The 27,809-nt window shown below is 56.5% G+C and overlaps 3 protein-coding genes across 5 annotated transcripts; 2 read left to right on the plus strand and 1 right to left on the minus strand.

Moving 5' to 3' along the window:
• The first annotated feature begins 8,494 nt into the window (after nucleotides 1-8,494).
• On the plus strand, nucleotides 8,495-12,113 carry BLOC1S1 (biogenesis of lysosomal organelles complex 1 subunit 1). Its single transcript, XM_079774707.1, has 4 exons — nucleotides 8,495-8,711; nucleotides 9,413-9,485; nucleotides 11,567-11,699; nucleotides 11,975-12,113. The coding sequence occupies exons 1-4, from the start codon at nucleotides 8,651-8,653 to the stop codon at nucleotides 12,083-12,085; spliced, it is 378 nt and encodes a 125-aa protein (XP_079630833.1). The 5' UTR covers nucleotides 8,495-8,650; the 3' UTR covers nucleotides 12,086-12,113.
• A 636-nt stretch (nucleotides 12,114-12,749) lies between these two features.
• On the plus strand, nucleotides 12,750-17,814 carry RDH5 (retinol dehydrogenase 5). 3 transcript variants are annotated; one of them, XM_079774704.1, is made up of 6 exons: nucleotides 12,750-12,887; nucleotides 13,013-13,077; nucleotides 13,434-13,777; nucleotides 13,943-14,201; nucleotides 16,376-16,539; nucleotides 16,825-17,814. In XM_079774704.1, the coding sequence occupies exons 3-6, from the start codon at nucleotides 13,468-13,470 to the stop codon at nucleotides 17,046-17,048; spliced, it is 957 nt and encodes a 318-aa protein (XP_079630830.1). In that variant the 5' UTR covers nucleotides 12,750-12,887; nucleotides 13,013-13,077; nucleotides 13,434-13,467; the 3' UTR covers nucleotides 17,049-17,814. The 3 variants fall into 3 exon arrangements, with proteins under 3 accessions (XP_079630830.1, XP_079630829.1, XP_079630831.1); XM_079774703.1 differs by lacking the exon at nucleotides 13,013-13,077 and having other exon boundaries at nucleotides 12,756-12,887; nucleotides 16,825-17,813; XM_079774705.1 differs by lacking the exon at nucleotides 13,013-13,077 and having other exon boundaries at nucleotides 12,762-12,887; nucleotides 13,450-13,777.
• Nucleotides 17,815-17,857: 43 nt separating this feature from the next.
• CD63 (CD63 molecule) lies at nucleotides 17,858-20,856 on the minus strand. Its single transcript, XM_079774706.1, has 8 exons — nucleotides 20,781-20,856; nucleotides 20,214-20,290; nucleotides 19,185-19,370; nucleotides 18,938-19,012; nucleotides 18,756-18,851; nucleotides 18,506-18,646; nucleotides 18,185-18,268; nucleotides 17,858-18,014 (listed from the first exon to the last, which is right to left on the minus strand). The coding sequence occupies exons 2-8, from the start codon at nucleotides 20,277-20,279 to the stop codon at nucleotides 17,949-17,951; spliced, it is 714 nt and encodes a 237-aa protein (XP_079630832.1). The 5' UTR covers nucleotides 20,280-20,290; nucleotides 20,781-20,856; the 3' UTR covers nucleotides 17,858-17,948.
• Nucleotides 20,857-27,809: the final 6,953 nt, after the last annotated feature.

Genomic DNA, 27,809 nt, shown 5'->3' on the forward strand with positions numbered 1-27,809 from the left:
AACTGCGGCAGCCGCGGCCGGGCGTCCACTGGGGCTCCCGCCTCCGCCCCGGCGCCGCCCCGCCCCGCCCTCGGCCCGCCCCCCGCGCCGCGGCAGGTGGAGGCCGCGCGTCGCGGTGGGATGCCCAGGCGCCCGCCCGGAGTGGGACCTGGCCTTCGGGTGGGACCTGGCCTTCGGGTGGGGCCTGGCCTCGCTGCCCCCCCCCAACCCCCCCCAGCCCCGCCCCAGCGCCCTCGCTCTCTCCTGCCCTCTCTCCTGCCGAGCCCGCGAGGGGTGGAGGCGGCGCCTAGGAATGGCGAGCGGGGAGCGAGAGAGGAGTACAGAGAAAGGGAGCGAAAAAGAGAAAAGAGGGTAAGAGATGAGAAGTCTGGGAAGAGAGAGGCAAACAGAAAGAGAGGAGATGAAAGGGGAGCGGTCCCGGGCGGTCCCTTGGTGCTCCCTTCTCGCCTTGGTTACATGAGGCACCTCTCATGCTGTTCCAGTCACACCGCTTCCCACCTCTGCCCACCCCACTCCCCAGGGCCCGGCAGGGACACCACATTCAGGGGGAGAGAGAGAGAAACCAGCAGGCCTGGGGAGGGAGCAAAGGAGGCAAGTAGAAAGAAACAAAAAGAGAAAATAGATGGAGAAAGAAGGGCAAGAGTTTGATCAATAAGGGATGGGTCCGGCTGGCGTGGCTCAGTGGTTGAGCGTCGACCTATGAACCTGGAGGTCACAGATTCCTGATCAGAGCACATGGAGCACATGCCTGAGTTGTGGGCTGATCCCCAGTGTGGGGCGTGATGGGGGGGGGGGGAGGGGAAGGAAGGGGGGAATGTTCAGGAGGCACCCAATCAATGATTCTCATCATTGATGTTTCTCTCTCTCTTCCTCTCCCTTATTCTTTGAAATCAATAAAAAATATTTTTTAAAATAAGAGATGGGAGAAAACAAGAAAAAAGCCTGACGATGATAAAGGAAGAGGGACATACGCTGGTGCCAAAGAAGGCAAAGATGAGAGATGGGACCCAAGAGGCAGAGGGGTGGGAAGGATGTCTCCAGTTCCCAGACCCTTCCTAGGACTGCATCTCCCACCCCACTGGGGAGAGGATGGGAGGGCTGGTCCTGGCTGGCCCAGGCAGGAGCTGGGTGGGGCTCCCCAGGGACCTACCAGCAGGCCTGTCCCTCTTCCTCTCCCTTCCCCCCAACGCTGAGACAGAAGCAAAGGGGGGGGGCGCATTTTCCAACTCTGCTATTTATAACTCCAATCCAGAAATGGAGCCAGGAGGAGAGATAGGGAATAATTTGGCACAACTAGAACCTCACTTGCTCCCACCTTCCCTCCTCTTCCTAGTTGTCTTTCTTGTTGGGCGTTGGTCTTGTGCATATTCATCTGTCTCTCTCTCTCTCTCTCTCTCTCTCTCTCTCTCTCTCTCTCTCTCTGGTTTTGTCTCATCCCAAACTCTGTTTTTGTCCCCTTCTTGGAATCTTTCACAGACTATTTCTCAATGTCTCTAATGTTTTCTCTGCCCCTCAAACACTGTCATATCCTTGAGATCCTGTCTTCTCCTTCCCTTTCTTAAAAGCCCCAGTATGTGACCTACCTAGTTCCCTTCACATGCTCACTTTGTCTCTCTTACTTCTTTGTCCAAGATTACACTTTTAATCAGGCAAACAAACAGGGAGGCTCTTACTCTGCTGGCCCTGACACAATTCTTGGCCTGGGTGAATTACTATACCCCTTCGGGCCCCCGTTTTTTACAACACGACACGCGTGGCCATTTCCTGCAGGGAGCTAGGCAACCTCTAAACAAGTGCTGCCAGCAGGCTGACACCGGGCCCTGCTGTTACTATCCCCCGGATATGCTCTCTCCATCCCCTTTGTATTTCAGAGCCACAGACGGTAGGGAAGAGCTGACGTGAGAATGCAGGATAGTAACATCAGGACAGGACCCGGGGTCTCCCCTCAGCCCAGACCCACAGCCGGCGTCAGAATGCCGTTAGAGCCCCAGCTGCCTCCTTTTTGCACCTACAGCTTCTGCCTCCCTCCGGCTCCACTCCTCTGGCTCCTGCTAAATCCAAGGCTGAAATCAGATGCCAAAAATCTGCTTCTGACCTCCTCTGCCCAAATATTTGAGAAGTCACCTCACTGCTACAGGAGGAAGGAGAGAAAGGCCGCCCAAATTAGACTGCCTATAAATAGTGGGGCAAGGGTTGGCGGGAACATGCGAGAGCTCTCCTGCAGCCTCGTAAGTTTAGACACGTAGATTTTCTCTAAAGGAGAAGAGAGACCGGATTGTTGGAGTGGAAAGCAATGTCGTAGGAATACTGTAGGTGAAGGGGGGAATGAAGATGCTTGAGGGAGCCTGAGGATGGAGGAAGCTGAACATTAGAATAAGCAACCTGCCAGAGAACTTCCTGTATTTGAGTCGAGTTTGGGAATTCATTAAATTAAAACCAGTGCTGATACTGTATGATTCCACTCATATAACATTCTCAAAATAATAAAATTATAAAGATGAAGAACATATTACTGATTTCCCAGGGTTGGGGGGGCGGGGGAGGGCGTATAAAAGAATAGCATAGGAAGTTCCTTTGTGGTGATGAGGAGTTCTGTATCTTTTTTTAAAATATTTTTTTATTGATTTCAGAGAGTAAGGGAGAGGGAAAGACAGAAACATCAATAATGAGAATTATCGGCTGCCTCCTGCTCGGCCCACATTGGGGATCCAGCCCGCAACCCATCAAACCATGACTTCTTGGTTCATAGGTCAACACTCAACCACTGAGCCAAGCCAGCCGGGAGTTCTGTATCTTTTGTTGTTGTTGTTAATCCTCGCCTGAGGATATTTTTCCATTGATTTTTAGGGAGAGTGGAAGGGAGAGGGAAAGACAGAGAGAGACATTCATGTCAGAGAAACATCCATGCGAGAGAGACACATCGATTGGTTGCCTCCTGCACACGCCCGGACCAGGGACCGGGCTGGGGAAGAGCCTGCAACCAAGGTACGTGCCTTTGACCAGAATTGAACCCGGGACCCTTTGGTTCGCAGGCCAGCGCTCTATCCACTGAGCCAAACCAGCTAGGGCAGAGTTCTGTATTTTGATTTTGGTCGTGGTTATTTGAGCCTGTACATGGGATGAAATATCTATACGCATGCACACACACACACAGACACACACAAATGAGTGCACGTAAAACACTGGTGAAAATTGGATAAGGCCTGTAGACTAGTTAATAGTATCGTAGCTATGACAGCCTCCTGGTGTAGATCTTGTGCTACAGCTACCTAAGACATCACCACTGGAGGAAGCTGGGGGAAGGAAGGGTACTCAGGACTTCATGTACTATTTTTGCAACTTCCTCTGAATGGACAACTATTTCAAAATAATTTTGAAAACTGATAAATGCCCAAGCTCAGCACAGACTTGTCTGAGTGTTGCTGGGGCTCTCTCCAGCCCCTTTCCCCTCTCACAGCTTTCTTCCCCTCCATCTGGGATCCCTACTGCCCAGCTCTCAAGCCAATACTTCCAGAACACACTCTCCCTCCACCTCATCTGGCAGCAGAGCCTTGCGCATATGTCCCAGGGTCAGCCTTTTCCTCCTCGCCACACAACGTGATGGCTTTCTCACCACACCCACCTCTGCAGCGCTGGAATCCTCCGCCGGCCTCTGAGTTCTGGCCGTAGCCAAAGCTTCAACTAGGGGAGTGGCTGGGAGAGAAAGAATAGAAATGTGATCGAGGGGAGTCCCTGGAGAAATGGCCACTCTGGTCTTTGAGGATCTTGAGGAGAAGGACGAGGAGGTCACTTCCCACAGGGAGCCATTTAAACGGCCTTGAGGGCCTCTTGTCTTGGAGCCCTGGCTTCAGGCCAACCTTTGGCCCTCGGCCACACCACCAACAGCCCCCTCTTGAAGCCCAGCCAGATTTCCCGGTTTGAGAAGCTTCTCCACTCACGCCATGCCCTCCCTCGGTCCTCACCCAACCCCTAACAGCCCAGCAGCTTCCGGCCCTAAAGTTTAGCCCAGTCAGTCAGCTGGGAGCTTGCTAATTAAAGCGAGCTCTGAAAGAGACCTCAAAGAGCAGGGAGAGGAGTGGAGAAAAAGAGCATGGAGTTACATCCATTCATTCTGAGGGAGAATAATCAGGGTGGGAAGTTGTAAGGAGAGGTGGGCAGAGAGAGAGTTCAAATATCAAGACTCGTTCTCCGGACACAGTGCAACTTTTCTCCATCTCCACCAAAGGCAAGTGGGGCTGAGCTTCAACTACAGCGGAAACTACGGTTGGACCGTAAGCAAGAAGGACCCAGCAAAAGAGCAGCTGGAGGATGACCCTGGAGAGATCAGCTGCCGTCCCCAGATACAGACCCACGTCCTCTGTCCAGCTCCAGGGCAAAGGAACTGCCAGCCTGCGGGAGAAGAGGGCGGGGCTTATGTCTGCAGAAGACTGGCAATCTCTATGCTGATTGTGAAAATGTCAGGCGGTTGTGCCAAGCAGGGTGAGGGTAACACAGGATGGGCCGGGCACTCTCCCTGTGTCAGCCTGTCCTTAGCATCCACACACGGACCACTGGAACCCCCAACACCAACCACCCTCGTTAGCCCCTGCCCTCCGTTTCACGGCCCCCAAGTCATCAATCTCTGGTACCTCTTCCAACCCCTGCCCTTCTTTCCCAGGCTCCACAGCTCTGGGAGTGAGACACCAGGCGTGTTCCCGTCTGCCTCTGTTTTGCTTGCTCACTGCAGTTAGAAGCAGGAGCCAGGGTGGAGGTGGGGGAGGGCTGGCAGAGGCCGCCCTGTGATGCTCTTACTCTTCCCGCTTTTACGGATCAGCCGTTCTCTGGAGTGGAGCCTCTTCCCAAACACGCCTCCCCTGCCAGGATTCCCTTCACCTGAGGTCTGAGCCAGAAGGGCCTGGTGACAATAGACAGGGCCTCCCTTCCCAGGGTCTCTCCCATAGTGTCTGCAGCACAGAGCAGCGGTTCCACTCGGGCTTTGGGACCAGATAGCCTGGATTTGTAGCCTACCTCTACTTGCTGTGAGCTCTGTTACTACTTCACCGCTCTGTATCTGGGATTCTTCATCTGCAAACTATAATACTTTACAGGATAGTTCTAGGGATTAAATTAATTAATACATGTAAAGTGCTTGACCCATGGTAAGTACTCAGGAAATGTTGGAAAAAGAAGTTATCCTATATAATAAAAGCCTAATATGCAAATCGACCAAACAGCAGAACAACTGGTGGAACGACCGGTCGCTATGATGCACACTGACCACCAAGGGGCAGACGCTCAACACAGGAGCTGCCCCCAGCTCGCAGGCCCCAGGCCAGCCAAGGCGGGTGCCACTGGGGTCCCCCCAATCACCCACCGGTCGCCCCGCAGAGGGAGGCAACCTGTGGTGGTTGCGGGGGCGGGGCCAGCAAGCAGGTGGAGCCAGGCCGGTCAAGGCGGGTGCCAGCGGGGGGGGGCCCTGATCACCCTGCCAGTCGCCCCACAGATCAGCCCTGATGGCCAGCCAGGCCTAGGGACCCTACCTGTGCACAAATTTCATGCACCGGGCCTCTAGTAGTACACATATAAGCATAGACACATATATACACAGTATCCAGCATTTTTATTCAGAATTTTTTTTTAATTTCTTTATTGATTAAGGTGTCACATATTTGTCCTCATCCCCCCATTCCCATACCCCACCCCTCCCCACGGCTGCCCCCACCCCCCTGTTGTGCTTAACCATTGGTTAGGCTCGTATGCATGCACACAAGTCCTTTGGTTGATCTCTCCCCCCTACCCCCACCCTCCCCTACCCTCCCTCTGAGGCCCAACAGTCCGATCGATGCCTCCTTGTTTCTGGGTCTGTTCTTGTTCATCAGTCTATGTTGTTCATCATTTCCCCTAGATGAGTGAGATCATGTGTCACTAGAAATATACTTATAAGAACCGAATGTGAGACGGGCAATAATAGTTATGCTGACAGGCAAATGAATCAGTCTGTAGTGAGTTTCTTTCTGGACCAACAGTTCTTTTGAGACCCAATTTCAATGTCCACCAGTTCCTTATGTGTATATGTCGGCACTGACTTTTCAGCTCTGGATGGTGAACAAATGGTGGTAATGCAGGTCCGACTCCCTCTGGTTTGGTCTCGCCCGGACCCAGGGACACGGCTTCACCCGGACTCAGGGGCGCGTGGCCTCACCTGGACCTGGGACCCAGCATCACCTGGGCCCCGGGGCGCGTGGCCTCACCCAGACCCAGGGGCGCGTGGCCTCACCCGGACCCAGGTGCGCGTGGCCTCACCCGGTCCCGGGATCCAGCCTCACCCTGACCCAGGGGCGTGTGGCCTCACCCGGACCCAGGGGCACGTGGCTTCTCCCGGACCCAGGGTATACAGAATTTTTATTTTGGCACTTAATGTTCTGCTTTATGCTACCACTTAACCAATTCACTCATTAATCTTTTGATGTTCACACATCTCCCAGGAATTAAGATGCTACTCTGCAAATAGCTGAATGAATCAAAGTAATCCTCAACTCATCCTCAGAAAATTCAAAAAGGATGTTTTATGTGCCATGCCAGCACAGCCAAGGGTTCAGCGAGCCTGAGCGGGGGCGACGAAGGATGAAGAAATGATAGACAAAGAGAAAAAGCTGGGTCTAGGTGGATCTTCTGTGCCTGGCTGAGGCCACAGAACAGATCCAGACTGCAAAACTGAGGCTTTATTTATAATCAGGGACAAACAAGGTAATTTACAATATTGTAAGTTTCACTTGTTTTGGCAGCACTTGCTGCCCCTCCCACAGCCCACTAGCTACCCAGGAAAGATCTAGGGAGCAGTTACAAGATCAAGCTTAATTATGCTTAAAGGACTGTGCCCTCCAAGCTGGGACTTGTTTGCAACTTTGCCAGCAGGTCAGTCCGAGGCTTAACCCTATAACCGCTTCCTACAGTTTTATTTTAATTCAGTCAGCACCCATTTCTCCACCTCCTGCAAGTAGATGTGATAAAGTTAGTTTTCAACTATGTAACTGAATCACAAAATGAGAAAATGCCAAAGTTTGAAATAGCTTCAGATATGGTTTAGTCTAGTGATTCTCAACCTTTGATGCATTTTAGAATCACCTGAACAACTATTTTAAAAAATACTTATGTCTGGGCTCCACTCCTTGGAGATCTAGTTAATTAGTCTAGGGTCAGGGAATTTTTTAAAACTTCCCCATGTGATTCTAATGTTTAGCCCTTATTTCACTAAGGAAAAAAAAAATCCAGAGTGGGTAAGCAATTTGCCCAAAGTCACCCAGCATGTGAGTGCACGGTGCACCAAGAGAGACTGTGGCAATAGCAGGAATACGTTGATGATGTTTATAATATTTCTTGTTGGAGTAATCCGGGAAGCATTTTTCTTAGTTCAGAGAGGTATTATGTCATTTACCTTTTACTGTGACAGCAGCATTTATTCTTCTGGTAAGACTGAAATGGGTTCCCATTCCCTGACCACAGAAGGACAGAGATGGCATTGCGCATTACTGCACTTAGCCACAATTAGCAAAGCTCCCTAGGAGGCCACTTGAGGTGCCTAAAATGCTGCTTCTCTACAATGATCACCCAGTGCTGAGGGACCTCAGCAGTGGTGAGAAGAGAGGGGGCTGGAAAAGAAAGGAAAGCGGTCCCTCCTAGAGGGAAGGAGCTGAGAACAGCTGAGAACTGGCCAGAGCTGCCAGGAGGGAAAGGCAAGAAAGGAAAAGAATTTCAATGAGCCTAGGGTGCCTCTGCTCCGCCAACAACCAAACCATGATGGACAGCCTGGCAACATCCACCTCTTCCCCCCTCAACCCCCACCTACACACACACACACACACACACACACACACACACACACACACACACACACCAGGAGCCTGAGATCCAAAAGAAATGTTAAAAACTGGCTCTGGCCCTAGCCGGTTTGGCTCAGTGGATAGAGTGTGGGCCTGTGGACTGAAGGGTCCTGGGTCCGATTCCCGTCATGGCCTCGCTTGCAGGCTCCTCCCCCACCCAGGCCCTGGTCAAGCACCTGCAGGAGGCAACCAATCCATGTGTTTCTCTAACATTGACATTTCTCTCTGTCTCTCCCTCTCTCTTCCACTCTCTCTAAAAACCAATGGGAAAATATCCTCAGGTGAGAATTTAAAAAAAAAAAATTGGCTCTGCACCTGGCTGGTGTGCTCAGTGGTTGAGCATCGACCCATGAACCAGGAAGTCAGGGTTCGATTCCTGGTCAGGGCACATGCCCCGGGTTGCGGTTCCATCCCCAGTGGGGGGCGTGCAGGAGGAAGCCGATCAATGATTCTCTCTCCCTCTCCCACCCTCTCTGAAATCAATAAAAATTATTTACTTTTAAAAACTGGCTCTGCAATCTGAGTGATAAAGAAAACTTCTCCCAACATTCACCAAAAAGTGAAGTCCCAATAAAGACAAGAGCTCACCTGCCCCCAACTCTTGACTATTCCTGTTCTCCCCAGCCTAGATCTCACTGCCTGCCAACCTTGGCTCCAAAGGGGGCGGTCCCGGCATCACGTGACAGTGCGGTCACGTGGCCCTGGCCCCTGGGCGCTGAGGAGTGCGTCCAGCTCCGGGAGTCTGAGGGGGCCGGGCTGTCCAGCCTCCCTGCCCCCCGCCCGACGCGGCCATGCTGTCCCGCCTGCTGAAGGAGCACCAGGCCAAGCAGAACGAGCGCAAGGAGCTGCAGGGTGAGCCCAGAGCCTGATCGCGCGGCCTCTCCCGCCGCGGCCTAGCCTCAGCCCGCAGCCTGGGCCTCGAGTAACGGCCCAGATCCAGGGCAGGGCGCGGGCTAGTGGGCACGGGGGTCGGAGGAGGGGGAGGGGGTGCTTTTTTGGAAAGTGCGTCCCGGTGCCCACGGGCTCTGGTCCCTTTACCATCACCCGTGTCCCCTCGGCTGGGCCGCCCGGCCTCGTGGCCCCGCCCCTGCTCCTGGAGCGCTGTGCCGATTGGTCCAGGCAGCCTGTCCTCCAGGGAGCGGGGCGGGGCTCCAGGAGGGAGGCGGGTGTGGGGGACCCGCCAGAGATGGGATGCTTGGAGGCCGGAAGCCGCCGGAACAGGTGTGGGGCGCTGGTTCCCGGAGCCCGGGCTTGGGATCGCGGAGTCACCAAGCCTTAGGCCTGGAAGGCGGAGAAAGCGTGCGGGGGAGTCTGGAGCCCTGGACGGTGACGGCCCTGGGCCAGACGCTTCCCCTCTCCGGTACCGGTTTCCTCACCTCTGACAGGAGAGGTGTTTCTGTTTGGCAAAGTCCTCTCCAGCCCTGGCGCTCTGAGATGCGTTGGCGTGTTCCCACAACTAGCAGAATAGTAACGAGTAGGGGGAAGCCTTCCAGCAGCACCCCGGAAAAACACCAAGTCGCCACTCCAATCCCTCTCCCCCTCCCTCCCCCCAGAGAAGAGGAGGCGAGAGGCTATCACTGCAGCGACCTGCCTGACAGAAGCTCTGGTGGATCACCTCAATGTGGGGTATGACCCTCTTCCCGGCCACACCAGCTGCCCACCCCACGTGTAGGCGCGGGCAAGACCTCCCCGCAGCCTGCTCTGGAAGGGAGGCGATGTTCTACGCATCCCCTTACCCTCCCCGCCCAGTTTCAGTGTATGGAGGGAGGCCTGAGTCAGCTCTGACCCATAACATGGTCAGGGAAGAGCAGCTGCAGCGGTTTGAGACGCAGCCAGATTTCTCCCTCCTCCCAGTAACTTCCCGGGTGCTCACCACCTGATGCCATCTGCCCACCTCCTTGCACCCCTCAGTCCAGCTGTCACTTTGGTGGGAGGGAGGGTGCCCTCCTGCGCTGTGGCTTACTACCTCCTCCACCTCCCACCCTCTGGCAGGCCTGGGAGCAGCTGGCAGGAAAGAGATGGCCCAGCTGGTGAGGGTGAGAGCAGGACCTCTGCCAGGAGCTCCAGCAGAGCCAGGCTGTGTCTGCCCTTCCTTCTGGGCATCGGGGGTGGGGGGCTTTTTTGGAAAGTCTGTCCCCGTGCCAACGGGCTCCAGTCCGAAATGAAAATGTCGTTAACAACCAAAAACTTGGGAAGGAGCAGAGAATATCCTCTTGACCGTGGGTGACCCAGGAGAGCACCGAGGTGACGATTTGATAGGCCGTTTGTTGGAAGAAAGGAGGCAGTTATGATGCCTTCCACCCCAGGGCACATAGTTGTGAATCCAGAGACTGAGTCACCCAAGTGAGCCGGGCAAGGGCTGCCATCTTCATTACTCATTTCTGGGCAAGATTCGGGGAAGAAAGGCTGTGGTCAGGGCCTCTGACCGCCCTCCCCTCCAGGCCTCTCCCTTCATTCAGTTTGAATAATGGAGAGCAGGAGATCAACCGGAAAAACTGAGATCTTAGGAACTCCCAGAGGAATCTAGAAACATTGGGAGCCCCCTACTCTTACTGTGTCAGCTCCCACACTGCCCCCTACTGTGGCCAGCTGTCCCCAGGGACAGGGTCTTACCCCACACGCATACATTGGCGCCTCCTGGCTCTGCTGTGACATTGGCCCAGGCTTCTTCCTCTCTTCTAACTTTGCTAGGGGCCACCCCACTTTCAGTTTAGAGGGCAGCTAAGCCAAAGCCAGATTAGAAAGGGTTTTGTGTTGCTGCCCACGGCTCCTCTCATTCCCCGGAAAGGAACACAAAGGCCCCGTCTATCTCAGCCCCTGTCAGGTGTCCTTCCCACTCTCTCCACGCCCCAACCCCTTGCCCTCTCCAGCCCCCACAGATTCCAGTGGGTGGGGGCACCGGATGTGGAGTCTCAGCTGACCTAGAGCTTTGGGGTGGGTAGTGAAAGATTCACCAGCCAATAAGAGAGAACAGTTATTGCACAGTCATTGCAGGAGGGTTGGGGGGGATGGAGGCGGGCAGAGAATGAGGATACCAACCTCATGGCAGTAATGGTAATTGCAGCCAGCGCCTTGATTGAGGAGAAAAGGAAATAGAGCAGAGCAGAAGGAAGGGAGAAAGTGTGCGTGTGTGTTCATTCATTCGTGTGGGCGAAAGGAGAAAGGTTGGGAGAGAGACTGAGCCAAGAAGCAGTCCCTGGGAGATCTTCTCTTGACCCTGAGTTCCTGGGGAGGGGGTTGCTCTCCCATCCGACCCCAGATTCAGGGAGTGGCCAAAGTTTCCCTCCCAACTTCTGCACAGATCCCTGGGCTTCCGGTTGCTGCCAGATGTGTCCCTACTACTGGATTTTCCCAGCTTCTCCCATCTCCCCCTTTTTCTTCCCAGCTCTTTACTCAAGGATATCCCCCTACCAGGCTAGCCCTTGCTTCCCCCACCCAGCTTCAGGAGCTCTTTTGGGGGGTAGGAGATGGTGTGTTTCTACACAGCTCCCAGCTAGGGTGTCCTGAGAATCCTGGTAGTGGGAGGAAGAAGCTGGGTTCCTTTGCATGTACTAGTCTTGTTGCGTCACATCCCAGCATGGTCACAGTCACGAGGTTGTCCCCAGCCTGACCCCTGGCTGGCCTCCCACTCTCGCAGTGGGGTATTAGTCCTGGAGACCACTCTCACCAGTTGGGTGAGTTGATATCCTCCCTCCTCCAACCTCTAGTGTGGCCCAGGCCTACATGAACCAGAGAAAGCTGGACCATGAGGTGAAGACCCTACAGGTCCAGGCTGCCCAGTTTGCCAAGCAGACAGGCCAATGGATCGGGATGGTGGAAAACTTCAACCAGGCACTCAAGGTGGGCCACACTCCCGACCACATTCCCATCCCCATCCCGGGCCCCCACTGGCTGCCTCCCATAGGGTCACCTCAGACCTGGGGCTAAAGAAGAAGTAGATGGCCCCAGAAACCCCATCTGTGGCCCCAGTGTCAGAGGCTAGAGAAAGGTAAAGGGAGTCGGTGGGTCCAAGCAAAGCCCTCTGTAGGGGATGGGTGGGAAGTGCCCCCATCCATCCACTGGAGCCACACCCTACTCACCCTGATTTGAGGACTCCCACCCTCTCCCCTTCCCAGGAAATCGGGGATGTGGAGAACTGGGCTCGGAGCATTGAGATGGACATGCGCACCATTGCCACCGCCCTGGAATACGTCTACAAAGGACAGCTACAGTCGGCCCCGTCCTAGCCCCTCTCCCCCTCTCTACCTCGCTCCTACCCCCTCCACCTCCCCATGGGGCAGGAGGGAGGCTGACAGGACACAAATAAAACACAAGCCTCAAATTCTCTGTGATACATTCCAAGGAGCTACTGGCTCAGCACAGGGGGTGGGAGGGGAAGGGTCACAGACCGTTTCCCTAAGGGGCAGGCGCCTGGTGCAGGCGCCCGTTGGGTGACCAGAAGACGGGAGTTCCCCACACCTCTCCAGAGACGGTCCCAGTAGAGGCCCTGCCCAGCAAGCACCCTAACTTAGGACTTCCGTTTCCTGCAGGGGAGCAACGGGCAGGGAGCAGGCCTGGCCCGCCGCTGGTGCTCCGCCTCTCCACGTGCTCATGGCCTCTCCCAGCCTGGTACTAAGCCGTGTCATGAGTCTGGACCTCGTGGGAGATTAACTCTTGGGCATGGGAGCACTTTGGAGGAGAAATGACAGGTCCGAGGCCACCAACAGGCAGGGGCAGCTGTCATACTTGATAGATCCTGCCTGCTGGGAGTCTACGACAGAGATGATCAGGAACCCCGGCTGGGAAAGGTAGCCAGGAAGGGGGTCTGGGCACGCCTGGCCCGTGCCAAGCCGAGGCTGACCGGCTTCTGCTTCCCTGACTCCACCTCTCAGTCTTCCCCCTCCCGCCCCCCCCACATACACTAATACCTCTGGCACCGCGTCCACCCACCGTGGACTTTGGCCTCAGCTGTAGCTCCTGTGGGAGCCGGGGGACTGGGAGCAAAGGAAGAAGCGTCTGGTGTAGCACCTGCCAGCTTCCCCAGAGGAGGTAAGCAGGGCAGGGAGCTGGGTGCTGGGAGGACTGGCGAGGTATCGCCTGTGCTGATAACTCACGCTTTAAGCTTCAACGTGCCTCCTCACACTTCTCCCTTTTGATCCTCCACAACCCCCCAGTGGGCATGGTGGGTACTAGTCCAGAAACAGGTCCAGAGACGCAGTGAGGTGCTCAGCATCACACAGTAAGTTTGGGACCACCGGGACTGAAGTGCAGGGCTCTTTGCCCCGTGGGTGTTTCCTAAAACAAGGCCCAGCTTCATTTAGAGAGTTCAGGTGGCCCTGGTTTAGCAGGAGATGAAAGGTGACAGCAACGAGAGCTTCTGCTCCCGCGCAGCAGGCCGCACTCGGAAGGGGCTTATCTGGTGTTCACTGTTACCCGCCAGTAAAGGGGCTGCCCAGATCCTGGCTTTGCCCAGAGAAGGCATAATTTGCCATTTATCTGCCAAGCAGATGCGGAGACCAGAAACTTCCAGCTAGGGAGGCTGTCAGGGGCAAGGGCTCGAGGGCCAGAGTAAACCGCACGTGTTCTCCTGCCCAGCTCGCTGCCCCTGCAGATCACGTGGGCTCCGGCCATGTGGCTGCCTGTGCTGCTGGGAGTCTTCCTCTGGGCAGCACTGTGGCTGCTCAGAGACCGGCAGAGCCTGCCCCCCAGCGATGCCTTCGTCTTCATCACCGGCTGCGACTCTGGCTTCGGGCGGCTCCTGGCACTGAGGCTGGACCAGAGAGGCTTCCGAGTCCTGGCCAGCTGCCTGACCCCCTCAGGGGCAGAGGACCTGCAGCGGGCCGCCTCCTCCCGCCTCCACACCACCCTGCTGGACGTCACCGACCCTCAGAGTGTCCAGCGGGCAGCCAAATGGGTGGAAACATATGTTGGGGAAACAGGTGAGCCTGGCTGGAGCCACTGGGAACATGGTGTAGGGTGTGCACTCACACGGGCGGTGGGAACCAGGGGGACTGTGAGGGGAAGGAGCATTGCTCAGGCCGCCCAGGAAGGAGGGGCCTCGGAATGCCTGCCCTCCCCTCCGTGACTCCCCGCTTCCCCCACAGGTCTTTTTGGTCTGGTGAATAATGCCGGTGTAGCCGGTATCATCGGGCCCACACCATGGCTGACCAGGGATGACTTCCACCGGGTGCTGAATGTGAACACACTGGGTCCCATCGGGGTCACCCTTGCCCTGCTACCTTTACTGCAACGGGCCCGGGGCCGGGTGGTCAACATCACCAGCGTCCTGGGTCGCCTGGCAGCCAATGGTGGGGGCTACTGTGTCTCCAAGTTTGGCCTGGAGGCCTTTTCAGACAGTCTGAGGTGAGCGGGCAGGGCCCAAGCTCCCAGCCCACTCACAAAAGTATTGGTGTCTGCCCTGCAAAGATTACTAAAGCATGTAATGGAATACTTCCGGGGAGATAGCCTAGGGCTCGACTTCATAGCCCAGCCTCTCATGTGAGTTTTGTGACCTTAAAAGGTTAATTTTCTTTATCCCAGTTTATTCCTCATCTGTTAGATCAGGATGAGAAGACCAATGTCGTGGGTGTTGAGAGTGAAATGAGGTCCATGTAAAGCCCCACATAGAAAATGCCCAAGCCCTAGCTGGTTGGCTCAGTGGATAGAGCGTTGGCCCGCGGACTGAAGGGTCCCAGGTTCAATTCCGATCAAGGGCACATGCCTTGGTTGCAGGTTCCCCGGCCCTGGTCAGGGTTCGAGCAGGAGGCAACCAATCGATGTATCTCTCTCACATCGATGTTTCTCTCTGTCTCTCCCTCTCCCTTCCACTCTCTACAAATCAATGGAAAAATATCCTCGGGTAAGGATTAACAAAAAAGAAAATACCTCAAAAAGCCTGCTATCATTATTAGTATTATTAATAACTATAGGCCCAGTGAACGAATTTGTGCACGGGTGGGGTCCTGGGGTCCCTCAGCCTGGCCGGCGATTGGGGCCGATCAGGGCCATCTTGCCCAGTCCTGATGGGGGCCGATGGGGGCCAGCCGGCCAGGGAGGGACCGCGGGAGGGCTCCAGGGCATGTCCAGCCTGTCTCACCCAGTCCTAATCAGCCGGACCCCAATAGCAAGCTAACCTACCCATCGGAGCATCTACCCTCTGGTGGTCAGTGCACGTCATAGCTACTGGTCAATTGGTCCGACCAATCAGTCGGACACTTAGCATATTAGGCTTTTATATAGAGAGATGACTATTACAATGAGCTAGTACCTTTACATATTTTCTCATTAATTCTCCCAGCAACCCTATCAGGATAGGTATTAATACCCATAGAATAACATAACTTACCCAAGACCACTGGTGCTCACCTACTGAGCCTGGTCATTCTGTCCTCCTGCCCCTCATCTTTAGATGGTAATGTTCAAAGTCCCATGAGAGCACAGTGGAGACTTGACAAGGATGACATGGGAGCAGGGCCTGAATTTTAAGATTTTTTTATATTTTTAGAGAGAGAGGAAAGAGAAACATTGATGTGAGAGTGAAACATCTATCAATCAACTGCCTCCTGCATGTCCCCTACCCAGTATTGAGCCCACAACCCAGGCATGTGCTGAGTCGGAATCAAACCAGCAACCTTTTAGTGCACAGGACAATGCTCCCACCAGCTGGCCAGGGTTAGGGCCTGAATTTTGAGCAGAAGTACAAGTCCCCCAGCCACAGGCACCTTCTGAAGGAAGCCCGCCTTTGTCACCATCACTCAGCAAGTAATTTCAATATTGACTTTTTTTTTTAATGTTTTTGTTTATTTTACAGAGAGGAAGGGAGAGGGACAGAGAGATAGAAACATCAGTGAGAGAGAGACATCAATTGGCTGCCTCCCACACGCCCTCCCTCCCCCCACTGGGGATGGAGCCCACAACCCACGCATGTGCCCTGACTGAGAGTCAAACTGGGGACCTCTTGATTCATGACTCAACCACTGAGCCACACCGGCCAGGTCCCTATCCGTCTGTCTTTTAATTTTCCAATTGGCACATGAAACACATACTTTATACTTGGACTTCTGCATCTGTGCTGGGGTGGTTGGATGTAACCCCACTTCCCTCCCAGGAAATACTAGTCTACACCTTCCTATCCAGGACTCAGGACTCCACCCTGTGTTTTGGAAGCTAGGGAATGGGGTTCTTCTAGGGCTGGAATTGGCAAACCATGGTTCTCAGGCCAGGTCTGGCCAGCTGCCTATAAGCCAATAATGGCTTTTACATTTTTAAATGATTATATAGGTACCTACATAGTATTTTTAGTCCTGCATTACAGAAAATGTTTACTATCTAGACCCAACCCCTGCTCTAGGTTGTAGAAGAGAATACAAAGGAAAAAAACCTCCCTCCCTCTGTCCCCACTTGCCCCTCATCCCAGGGCAGCAGCGTATCCCTTAGTCAGGACCCTTGTCCCTGGTTTAATAACTTTCCCATCATAGTCCCCCACCCATGTCCCTATTAGGGCAAGAACCCAAAAACTTCCCTCTACCCCACTCCAGGCGGGACGTGGCTCCGTTTGGAGTACGAGTCTCCATCGTGGAGCCTGGCTTTTTCCGAACCCCTGTGACAAACCTGGAGAGTTTGGAGAACGCCCTGCAGGCCTGCTGGGCACGGCTGCCTCCAGCCACACAGGCACACTATGGGGATGCCTTCCTTACCAAGTGTGAGTAGCTGGGCCCATACAGGGGGGAATGAGAGTGCCAGAAAGGTCAGCCCTGCACCAGCCTGCCAGGAGGAAGGAGGAGGGGCAGTCAGGGAGTGGGTGAGGGTGAATGGGGTGCTTTAGGACACCCAGGCCATGTGGAGCCTGCCCGTTCCCCCTAACTGGGCATGGGATTAAGGACCCCTCTCACCTCTGCTGGGCAACAAGCTCCAGGACCCGGAAGAGGGCCGGAGATGGGCTGCAGTGGGACAGGGACACTGATTCCAGCCACCCCCTGGGCTGCAGACCTGGAAGTGCAGCAGCGTGTCATGAACCTGATCTGTGACCCGGACCTGACCAAGGTGAGCAGGTGCCTGGAGCATGCCTTGACTGCTTGTCACCCCAGAACCCGCTACAGCCCAGGCTGGGACGCCAAGCTGCTCTGGCTGCCAGCCTCCTACCTGCCAGCCAGCCTGGTGGATGCTGTGCTCACCTGGGTCCTTCCCAAGCCTGCTCAGGCAGTCTACTGAGTCCAGCCTTCCAGCCACAGATTGTTCTTCAAATACAAGAACTTTATTTCTGTCCCCACCCTGGTGCCTGGCACAAAATAGGCACTCAATAAATGTTTAAAAAAAAAGATGGGCAGAAACAAAGGTGCTCCATTTAAGTGCTCTCGCTCTGTCCAGTGCCTGCAAAATAACTAACACCCACTGGAGGGCGCAAGAGGGATGCATCGCTAGTTGGTCTCTAAAGCTGCACCTAAATGGCCACTAGAGGGCACTATTGGATGTTTCCTTTCTTTTCTACATGGAGTGATAATGCAATTCAGCATTTGGGAATGGCCCTTATTTATTTTTCTTGGGGGGCAAGGGAAAGAAGTATGGAGGAGTCACGTCTAGGCTGGAAAAAAGCAGTACTCACTTAAGTTCCTATTATCTAAGTCAAGGAGGAGGACACTGGCCACACAGATGTCAGAGCAACTCATCACCACCCTGAAAGGAGCCAGGCCCCTGGCTGGGGAGGGAGTTGCTGGGCCTGAGTTGGACAGAAGGCCAAGGAGATGTCCGTGGTAGATGTCATGGCGGGCCTCTCCCAGGGAGGACCTTTGTGGGTTTAATTGCAGTACTGAGCCTGGCAGCACACAACTAGGAAATAGGGAGGGGGCCACAGTGGGCCACAGCCTCCTTCCCAATCCCGCTTCCACCGCCAGCCCAACCAACCTTTCCCAGACACCCCCAAAACAGGCCTTTCTTTCCTGGAGGTGCAAGCAGAACCAAGGCCCAGAGTACAGGAGCATGGATGAGGAGAGAAAAGGGATAAAGTATCACTCAAGACAGTCTTTTTGGTCTGAAAAAATAATCGGTTTAATTGAAAAATGTGGAGCATATTATCCCACTCTCCTAGATGAGGGGCTAAAGAGACCAGGGTCCCTACATCACTTCATAGCCACTTTGGATACTCTTCACAAGGCAGCAGGCAAAGATAATTCCCAGGACCTAGAAGGAAAGATGGGGGGGGGGGGGGTTTAGAGGAGTCAGAAAGGCAAGGTACCCTCAACCACCCAAGAGCCCCAAACACACCAGGGCTCCCTCCCCAGATGAGCACCTCCTGCCCACTGCCCCTACTCTCCAGATGCCCTGGAATGAGTCCCAAAGGAGCCTCTCACCTCCACAAAGGCAATGCCCAGGGCTGCTGCAGCCACCACCAGCACGTTGCTCCTCAGCCACACCCCAATCTTCTCCACACAGCCCTGAAGGGTAGCAGACACATAGGGCAAGGACACCATCAAAAACTTCCCCCACCTCCCATGTGTCCATCTGTCTCTCCGCCACCCTCTATACCTTTCACCCCAGCCCTACATTCCCAGATCCCCTCCCCATCCCTGATCCCCAACCCTCTCCACCTCCATCCCTGGTTCCTCTCATCTCTTGAAACATTTTCCGGGTTTCCCAGGTGCCCTACTATCACACCTCAGCCTCCTCCCTACCTCAGTGTGGATGTCCTTCACCTTGAAATTAACCCCACAGCCCTCAGTGACATTGACGCAGCAGGAGTCAGGGACACGGTTCTTGGGCTCAAGAGGGACTGTCTCCCAATCGGTGTAGTTGGCCGCCCCGCAGCACTTGAACTGGGGGAGAAGAGAGATACGGGGGAGGTTGTTAGGTGAACCTCCACCTTCAATATGAAGATGAGCGCCTTCTTCCTCCATTGCCCCTGATCCCAGCAACCCCACTCACTTCTTTCTGCATCCTGTCCAGGAAAAAATCTGTCTGGTTCTGTTTGGGGTAATTCTTCATGTGCTCCCGGAAGTCCTTATTAAATTCTGACATCACCTGGGAGTAGGGAAGTAGAGGTCAGAGTTCAGGGAACCTGAGTCCCAGAGCCTCTGAGGGAAGGCTCTCCCTTCTTCCTTGCTTACCTTGCCTCGAAGCACATAGCCAGCAATGGCGGTGGCCACCTCCACCAGCACGATCAGAGACAGGAAGATGACAAACTGCAGGCACAAGGACAGGAGTCAGGAGTGGAGCTGGGTGAGAGGGGCCTGCCGTGGCCCAGCCAGTCTCTGGAACACTCACAGGCTTTCCTCACCCGCCCACCTCCTGAGCCCCTCCACAGAGGGACCTTCCAGAAGTCCCACACACCCCACGGGCCCACTGCCCACTCACCGTGACCATCAGGCAGTAGCTCTCCTGGCAGGCCCCACAGCAGCCCACGATGGCCACCAGGAAGAGGAAGGCGCCCACTGCAATGATGACCACAGGCAGCACGGAGCTGGCGGCCCCCTGGTTGACGGTCTGATTGAAGACCAGCAGGGCCCCTATACCCACAGCCATCAGTCCCACTGCACAGGCCTGCGAAGAAAGCAGGTCGGGGTCAGGCCAGACCCACACCCATCTGGAGGGCAGCGGTGCCCCCGGGAGTCAGACTTAACCCCATCCTGGAGAGGCAGAGCCTCACGCCTCCAGAAAACGACTGTGGGGACAGGGAGGATGACCCATCGTCACCCACAGTTTGCTCGACTGCAAAAAGAGAAGTTCCCAGAAAGCTGTAACCCTTTAACCCCAGGGCACACATTCCTAACCAAGAGGAGTGTCAGCTCGGGGCCTCAGGGGCTCCGAGAGCCGCCCTCTCACCAGCCACGCCCCACCCGTCCCCATCAGCTGTGGAGAGGAGGGGGGGTGAGAGGGGTGCGCCCCAGGCCCCAGCCAGGGGGCTCAGCTGGTCTGAGGTCCTCCAGCACACCAAGACTGCAGGTGTGATCCCATCAGAGCACATTCAGGAACCAACCAATGAATGCATAAACAACAAATCGATGTTCCTCTCCCTCCCTCCCTCTCTCTCTAAAACCAATAAATAAAAATTTTAAAGGAAGACTGGGGGGCCCCTCCCTGGACAAACAGTACCCACGGCAGTGATAGCATCAGCCGTTGGCCGGTTGCCCCACGAACCCTGTCACAAGGTTGGGTCACCAGACAGGAAGGGCCAGGAGGGGTGAGGGTGACCCTTCTCATCCACACCGGCCTCGGGGCCCCTAAAGGCCGGCGGGGTGGCCGCGCTGCCTACAGCCGCCCTGGGCTTTCCTTCCACATCTGGTCTCCAGCTGCCTCCATTCCTGGTTCCTCGGCCCCCACACTCCGAAGCGCGGCCTCCCCTCACCCTGCCAGCGCGCCCCCTCCCCTCCCCACCGCACTCACGAAAAAGGCCAGCAGAAGAACGTAGTGCAAGATCTTGACACATTTCATGCCTCCTTCCACCGCCATGGCTGCCGGGCCTGGGCAGGAGGCAGGCAGGGGATCAGGACCGGCGGGGGGGCTCGCTTTCCGGGCTCCCGGCCGGCCCTCGAGGCCTTCCTCGCTCGGCCCCCCTCCCGGCCCCGCCCACCCGGAAACCCGCGGGCACATCCACGTCTCCCAGCCCCCTCCTCTCCGCCGGGAGGGGAGCGGGAGCGGGCGGGGCAGCCGCCCCGCACCCGGGACAGACCCGAGGGCGCGGGCAGGGGGAGCCCGCCGCCGCCAGCCCCGGACCTGAGGACCCCCTCCCCGCCGGGCCAGCTCCGAAAACAGCCTGGGCCTAAGCCCGCCCGCCGGTCACTTCCCTGCGCCCGACCACCCCGCAAAGAGAAGTGCGGCCGCGCCCGGCCGCCCGCGGGAACTTTTCACAAGTTGCAAAGCTGCGAGGCCCCGGAGCGGCCGGGGCGCGGCGGGTCTGGGGGGCCGGGCGGGGGGCTGCCAGCGACCCCGGCCCGAGCCCGGCCGCCTCACCTGGGTCCTGAGGCTGCGCGCTCCGCTCCCGCCGCCGCGCTGGGCTCTCTGGCGGCCCCCGCGCCCCGCCCGCCGCCGGCCCCGCCCCGCCCGCCGCCCGGCCCCCGCCCCCAGCGCCGCGGGCTCCCTCATGTGACGCGGGGACAGCTGCGGCCTGAGTCACCGGCGGGGGAGGCCGAGCCCCGGGCGGGTCAGGGCCACGTGGACCCCCCAAGACAGCGCCCACCCCGGCCGAGGGAGGGCGCGGGGAGGACCCGGGTGCCTCGGGCTCCTCGGCGCCCCCGCCCCGTGCCAACTGGGCTCGGAGAGCGGGACGGGGGCGGGTGAGAGCCCGAGCCGGGCTGAGGCCTCCGGGTCCTCCACCGGAGCCCGCTCCCTTCCGACGGCTCCGCGTCTCCTCCACCCCCGAGGGCAGTGCCGCGGCTCCTGGGGTCGGGCGGGGCCGGAATAAACCCTAAACCCTTGCAGGGAGTCCCCGGCCGCATGGGAGTCCCCACCTTGTGCAGTGGGTGTTGCTGCGCCCCCCGCCAGTCCCTGCTCCCCGTCCAGGGCTGCTGAGCGGCGGCGGGGACGCGGAGGACGCCCTTCCCCGACCAGCCCACAGCCCACCCCTCGGTCGCTCCCCCTGGGGAAGGGTCGGCAGGTCTGTGTCCCCCCCGCTCCCGGGTCCGCCTGCCGCGGTAGGATGGACACAGGCCGGCATGGCGCAGACCCCCTGGCATCCCCATCCCACCCGAGCCGACAGCCCGCCCCCGCCCCAGGGCCGGCGGGACGGCGGGGTGGCGGCCCACGGGGTGCCCGGAAGGGGTGGTGGGAACCGGCCGAGGCCGGAGCCGGCCAGCTCGTGGCCACGCCCCCCGCCGGGCCCGCCCTCGGCGCCTGGGGTCCCGGCTCCAGAACCACTTCCTGCGCCCCGGTGCGCGCTCCCGGGGGAGGGAAGGAGCCGGGCCGAGGGGAGGGAGGGCCGGGATGGGACCGGCCTCCGGGATCGCAGCCTCCCGGCCCCACGCGCCAGGCCGTTCCGGACCCTTCTCCCGCCGTCCCCGCGGACGGGCTGTGCGGAGGGTCGCCGGTGCCGGAGAAAGGAGTATTCAAGTTGTGCGTGTGTGTGTGGTGCGGCCTTAGGTGCCACGCGTGTGCTAGGCACGGGCTGGGAGGACCGAGCCTGCCCGCTACCCGCAGGCAGAACCCGCCGGCGGCGGTTAGAGCTCGGGGGAAAGCGGGCGATGCCGCAGCCCCGGGGGAAAGGGGAAAAGAAAGGGCTTCACAGAGGCGGGTGGTGCCCGCCCAAGGGGCTTGGAGCCGGAGCGCGCTCTCGGTCCCAGGGACCAGGACAGGGCCAGAGAGCGTGCGACTCCATGGCCGGCTGGGGTTGGGTGGCCGACGGCCCGAGGAAGGATGTGGTGAGCGACGGACGGAGGAAAGGGGGTCCGAAGTCACGACTAAGAACCTTTAGACAGATAACAACCAAGTGTAATGCGTGGTCTTGGATTGAATCTTCCGGCAAACAAACTGAAAGATAGTTTGGGAGCAACTGGAGAAATTTTAATATGAACTGAGAATTAGACATGAGAAAATGTTTTTGTTAGCTGTGATGATAGTATGATTATATGGGGAAATTATTATTTTTTATATTTTATTGGTTTTGGGGTGTTTTTTTTTTAGAGAGAGAGAGAAAATAAAACACTGATGTGAGAGCAGAACATCCATTGGCTGCCTCCTGCAACCCCTAACGGGGATCAAGCCAGCAGCCTGGGCCTGGGCCCTGACCCCATGACGGGGAATCAAACCGGTAACCTTTCAGTGCACAGGATGACACCCAACCAACGGAGCCACACCAGCCAGGGCGACTCTTTTCTTTAAGATGCATACTAAGCCCTGACTGGTTTGGCTCAGTGGATAGAGCGTCAGCCTGCGGACTCAAGGGTCCCAGGTTCGATTTCGGTCAAGGGCATGTACCTTGGTTACGGGCACATTCCCAGTGGGGGGGGGGGGGGTGTGCAGGAGGCAGCTGATAGATGTTTCTCTCTCTCATCGATGTTTCTAACTCTCTATCCCTCTCCCTTCCTCTCTGTAAAAAAATCAATAAAATATAGTTTTTTAAAAAAGATACATACTAAAATACTCATGGAGGAATGTCATGTCTGTAATTGGCTTTGGGATGCTTCACAAAACACTAGGTGCAGCACAGAGAAGACAGTCCCGGTGACAAGGCTGCCGAGAACGGAGAAGGCTGTGTTGGGCGTGTTCTAAAGGCAATGGGGCGTGTGGGGAGCTGTGGGCGGGTGAGCTATATGGGCACTGGGTCTACATCGAGATGAGGAGGAATGGGGCAGGTGTTCTGGAAGATAGCTGGGACATCGCTGCCACAGTCCAGTCGAGCTGGTGAAGGCTGGGACCGGAGAGAGGAGGAAAGTCCCAGGGGGCATTTCAGAGGCAAATTAAAGGACTGAGTGACTGCTTATCTGTGGGAGGGGGAGAGGAAGTAGGAAGAGTCCCAGCTGACTCAGGGGTACCCTTGTCTCTCCCCAGCAGCAGAGCCAGGCTGCCCTCCAGCTCTGCCACCCCTCCACCCAATGCCAGCAGCAGGGCACGGAGGCCACCGGTGTCCCAAGTGAAGGTGGTGCCCTCTGAGAGCACCTGGGCTTTGGCCAGAGCCACTGCAATGCAGAACTGTGCCAGTGCCCGAGGCCGCCTGAAGCCCACATCCATACAAGGAGCCCAGACAACGTCTCTCCACTCAGCAGGCCCCGAGGCCCCCTGCCCAGGCCCCACGGGGAGCCGGCCTGCTCAGAAAGGAGACTCGGCTGTTCCTAACATACCTTTCACAGGTGCCCTGGGAGGCTAGGCCCCTGGATTCAGAACTGCCCCCTGCAGAGACCTCCTGGGGTGGCAGGGGAAAGGAGGAAGAAAGAGAAGGGCTGAGGAAAGTTGGGAGCGGGGTGAGGAGATAGAGGAGAGAACAGAGGAGGGTGGAGAACATGGGAGAGGTTGGGGAGATGAGATGGGAACAGAAACATGAGGGACGTGTGGGGAGAAGGAAGGGGAGACCGGGATGGGAGAGAGAAGGGAAAGGAAGGCTACACCTGCATGAAGGCCATCTCGCTGGGGAGGGCAGGAGAGGTAGTGGCTGCAATTTCATGTCAAGAGGTTGGGTCTGAATTAAATCTAGATTTAATCTAGAGTCCCCAGTTTTGGATATGAGGAAGCATCGGTGCTTGATGGCAGTCCCCAAACTGCAAAATTAGATCAAAAGCTATGGCTCTGAGGCGGGTAGGGGGTTAGAGATCAACCAAAGGACTTGTATGCATGCATATTAGCATAACCAATGGACACAGACACTGGGGCAGTGGGAGTGGCCAGGGAGGGACTCAATCTGGGAAAGAAGAGACCTATGTAATACTTTTAACAATAAAGAAAAAGCGATGGCTCTGCAGGTCATGCTGGTAGAAAGGTCCACGGACCTCCCGCCCCTCCCCCACCCTCCAACAGTCTCCCCAGAACGTCAGGGAGAGACCCTGATGAGCACCAGGGCTGAGAGCGGCCAAGGAGAAAGATACCCCACCCCGGCGCGGGACCGCACTGGTTGGGGGAGTCACTGCCGTGGTCAGTTCTGACTCCCCCAGCTCTTTGGGCAAGACTAGGTCACAGACTGCCCCGTGGTACCCAGGAGAGCTTCATCCCTGCCAGCATCACCTTACATCCTTCAAGGAAAGTTAGGCTTGGAGAGCTGAAGCCACTCGCTCAGAGGCCACCTGAAGGGAAGCACCGGGGTCCGGACACAGACGCCGGTGCTGAGTGCTCCACGCATGCCACCAGCAAGAAGCGCCCGAAGGCCAGACGCCCTGGCAGGAGACGGGGGACTCGCTTAACTCTCACCCACCCTGAGCTCCGTCAGGCACAGGAAAGCTACTCCGTCCTCACCTCCCAGGGTGGTTGTGAGATCTCAGAAGAAAGGATGGGATCAGTTTCGTTACCTTAAGAATAAAAGCTTCAGTATCACGCTAAGTGAGATAAGTCAGTCAGAGAAAGACAAGTATCACACGATCTCGCTCACAGGTGGAATCTAACGAACAAAACAAACTGATGAACCGAGTGGATCCAGAGACATGGAACAGAGTGCGGAACCTCGGAGGGAAGGAGAGGGAGGGAGGGTGGGGGGGAAGTAATAATAAAAGAATAAAGGCTTTATCATACTCTGTTTTTATTTACTTGTGATCCTTCAGAGTGAGTGGAAGAGAGAGGGAAAGGCTGAGAAATATCGATGTGAGAGAAACCCATTGATTGGTTGCCTCCTGCACATGCCGCGACCAGGGCCCTGGCTGGGGAGGCGCCTGCAACCCAACGGAGGAAGGAGGAACGCGCCCTTGACCGGAATGGAACCCGGGACCCTTCAGTCCACAGACCTACGCTCTATCCACTGAGCCAAGCCTAGGGTTATCATACCCTGTTTTTAGACTCCTGGGAATTAAAATGATTTCGTTTCGAGAAATATCTAGACCCCACAGACCCCCTTAAGGCTGCCAAGGGTTCAGAGGGACCATCGGCCCCCTTTGGCCCCGCCCACCCAGCTTGGCCTCAGCCCAGAGCCCAGTTCACGCTCCAGTTCCAGCCGCTCCAGGCCCCGCCCCACCGCCGGGCTCTGTCCTCAGGGCTTGGCCTCCCTCCTCTCCTTCTCCTTCCCACACTCCTTGGGCCCCCAGTCCCTGACTTCTGGCCCCTTGTTCTCCCCACCCTTGCCTGGCTCCTGTCCCAGCCGCCTCCCAGCCGCCAGGGTCCGTCTGGATGCCCCGCTGGTGTACTGCCAGGACCAGGAGCTCGGCTGCTGGCTGCTGTGGTTCTGGTCCAGGACCGGCTCAGGAGAACCGTGGTCTCCACTGAGAGTCACAGATCCAAACAACTAATGAACATGGAGAAATGAGAAAGAGGCGATGCTGGGGCAGGGTGGTTACCTCAGGCTTCTGTTCCTTGGGGCTGAGAGGAACAGCTCCTCTGCCTAACCAGGGACTGAGGAGGAATTCATTCATTCATTCATTCATTCATTCATTCATCTGTTTACTGAAAGCCTAAACATGCCAGGCATTGGGACATACAGAGGTGAGTAAGCATGGCCCAGCCTTTAAGGTGATTACAATCTGTAGGCACCGATTTTAAAATGCAGTGCGGAGAACTATGACCAAGAGAAGTCCTGGCTGGCTGGCACGGCTCAGTGGTTGAGCGTTGACCTATGAATCAGGAGGTTATGGTTCAATTCCTGGTCAGGACACATGGCTGGGTTACAGACTCAATCCCCAGTGTGGGGCGTGCAGGGTGCAGCCAATCAATGATTCTCTCTCATCATTGATGTTTCTATCTCTCTCCTCCCTTCCTCTCTGAAATCAATAAAATATATATATTTTTAAAAACACACAAAGAGGCCCTAACCGGTTTGGCTCAGTGGATAGAGCGTCGGCCTGCGGACTGAAGGGTCCCAGGTTCGATTCCAGTCAAGGGCATGTACCTTGGTTGTGGGCACATCCCCAGTAGGGGGTGTGCAGGAGACAGCTGATCGATGTTTCTCTCTCATCGATGTTTCTAACTCTCTATCCCTCTCCCTTCCTCTCTGTAAAAAGTCAATAAGATATATTAAAACACACACACACAAAGAGAAGTCCTGGATGCTGGGGGCCACTTAGCAGGGGTGGGGTGGGTGGGGATGCAGCAGGGCATTGCAGGCCTTGGGGGCATTCACTCAGGCTCTTCTCAACTGGTTGGACGCCTCCCCATGAATGTGGTTTTGTAGCTCAAGAAACTAGGGATGAGGAGATGCGGCAGGGTTTGAGTGGATGAGATCACACACACACACAAACCCCCCACCTGGCAGCATCCTTGACCCTCACTGCCCTGTGCTCTCTTCTGGAGACTGAATTCCCTCTAAACATTCCTATCTCCAGCTCCCTCTGCTTCCCAGCAGCTCCCCTCACCTGGAAGCCCAGGTCATGCTCTGTCACTGTGGGGTCAGCACATCCGCCAGTGCTCCGAAGTCCTTGAAGCAGGCATTGTACTCAGACCCTCCTCTCCTTGGCCAGCAGCTGGAATAGTGGTGCCTCCTGCCCGCACAGCTGGTCAATGGGGCCAGCTCTGGCTGATGGAGAGGAGCTGGAGGTGAGAGAGGCAGGCAGAGGAGGTTAGGCCTGGGATGGGGAGAGTGAAGGTGGGAAAGAATTGGAGGGCTGGGTCTACCCTAAGAGGATAAGTGGAAGATTATGGGGGTGGGGTGTCTTCCGGAAGGCCAGAGGCAAAGGAAGATGTGACTCCAAATGATTCAGGGAGTCCCCCACTTGTATCCCACCTCTCCCCAAACACTAACTCTTTGGCTCCCTCCTCCCAGCTTCCAACTTTTCTTCGAGGGCCTGGGTAACAGGGCGGATCCCGGCAGGATAATTATAGGGTTTAGAATGTGGTGTGGAGAGGGTGGTAATTACAGTGAGGTCCTCTGGGGTGGGGAGGTGGTCAGGGTTTGCGGGCAGAGACCTGGAAGAGGTCCATTCCACCAACAGACCACCACCCCCCGCCCCGCCCAGAACAGTCTCCCTCCCCACACCACACCCCCAGAGGCTTATGCTGGAGGGAGGGGGGGAGCAAGCCCTGTAGGGAAGCCCCTCTTCCCTCAGCTGCTTCTCAGTGACCCAGCCCATCCCCTCCTTGGAAAGACTTGCCATGCCTCGGACATGAGTCCACTGACGCTAAAAATAGGGTCTTTAGGAGGAAAAATGCAGAAGAGAGAAAACTAGGGATTCTGAGTTACTCCTGACTGAGCCCAGCTCTGCTGCACAGGCAGTGTGTGTGTGTGTGTGTGTGTGTGTGTGTGTGTGTGTGTGTCCTGTGTGGTAAGGGATAAGGAAAGCAGGAGTCCCGTCTCCCCACGGTGGTTCCCATTCTGGGGTCAGCTCTGAGAGTGGCCCAGGTGTCCCTGGTCCGAACCCTGGTGACTAGCGCCCAGGACCTGCAGTACCCCTTCCGGGGGATGTAATGGACCCTCTACCAGGG

This window comes from Cnephaeus nilssonii (genome assembly GCF_951640355.1).
Source record: "Cnephaeus nilssonii genome assembly, chromosome: 6".
In the NCBI taxonomy this organism is placed as follows: domain Eukaryota; kingdom Metazoa; phylum Chordata; class Mammalia; order Chiroptera; family Vespertilionidae; genus Cnephaeus; species Cnephaeus nilssonii.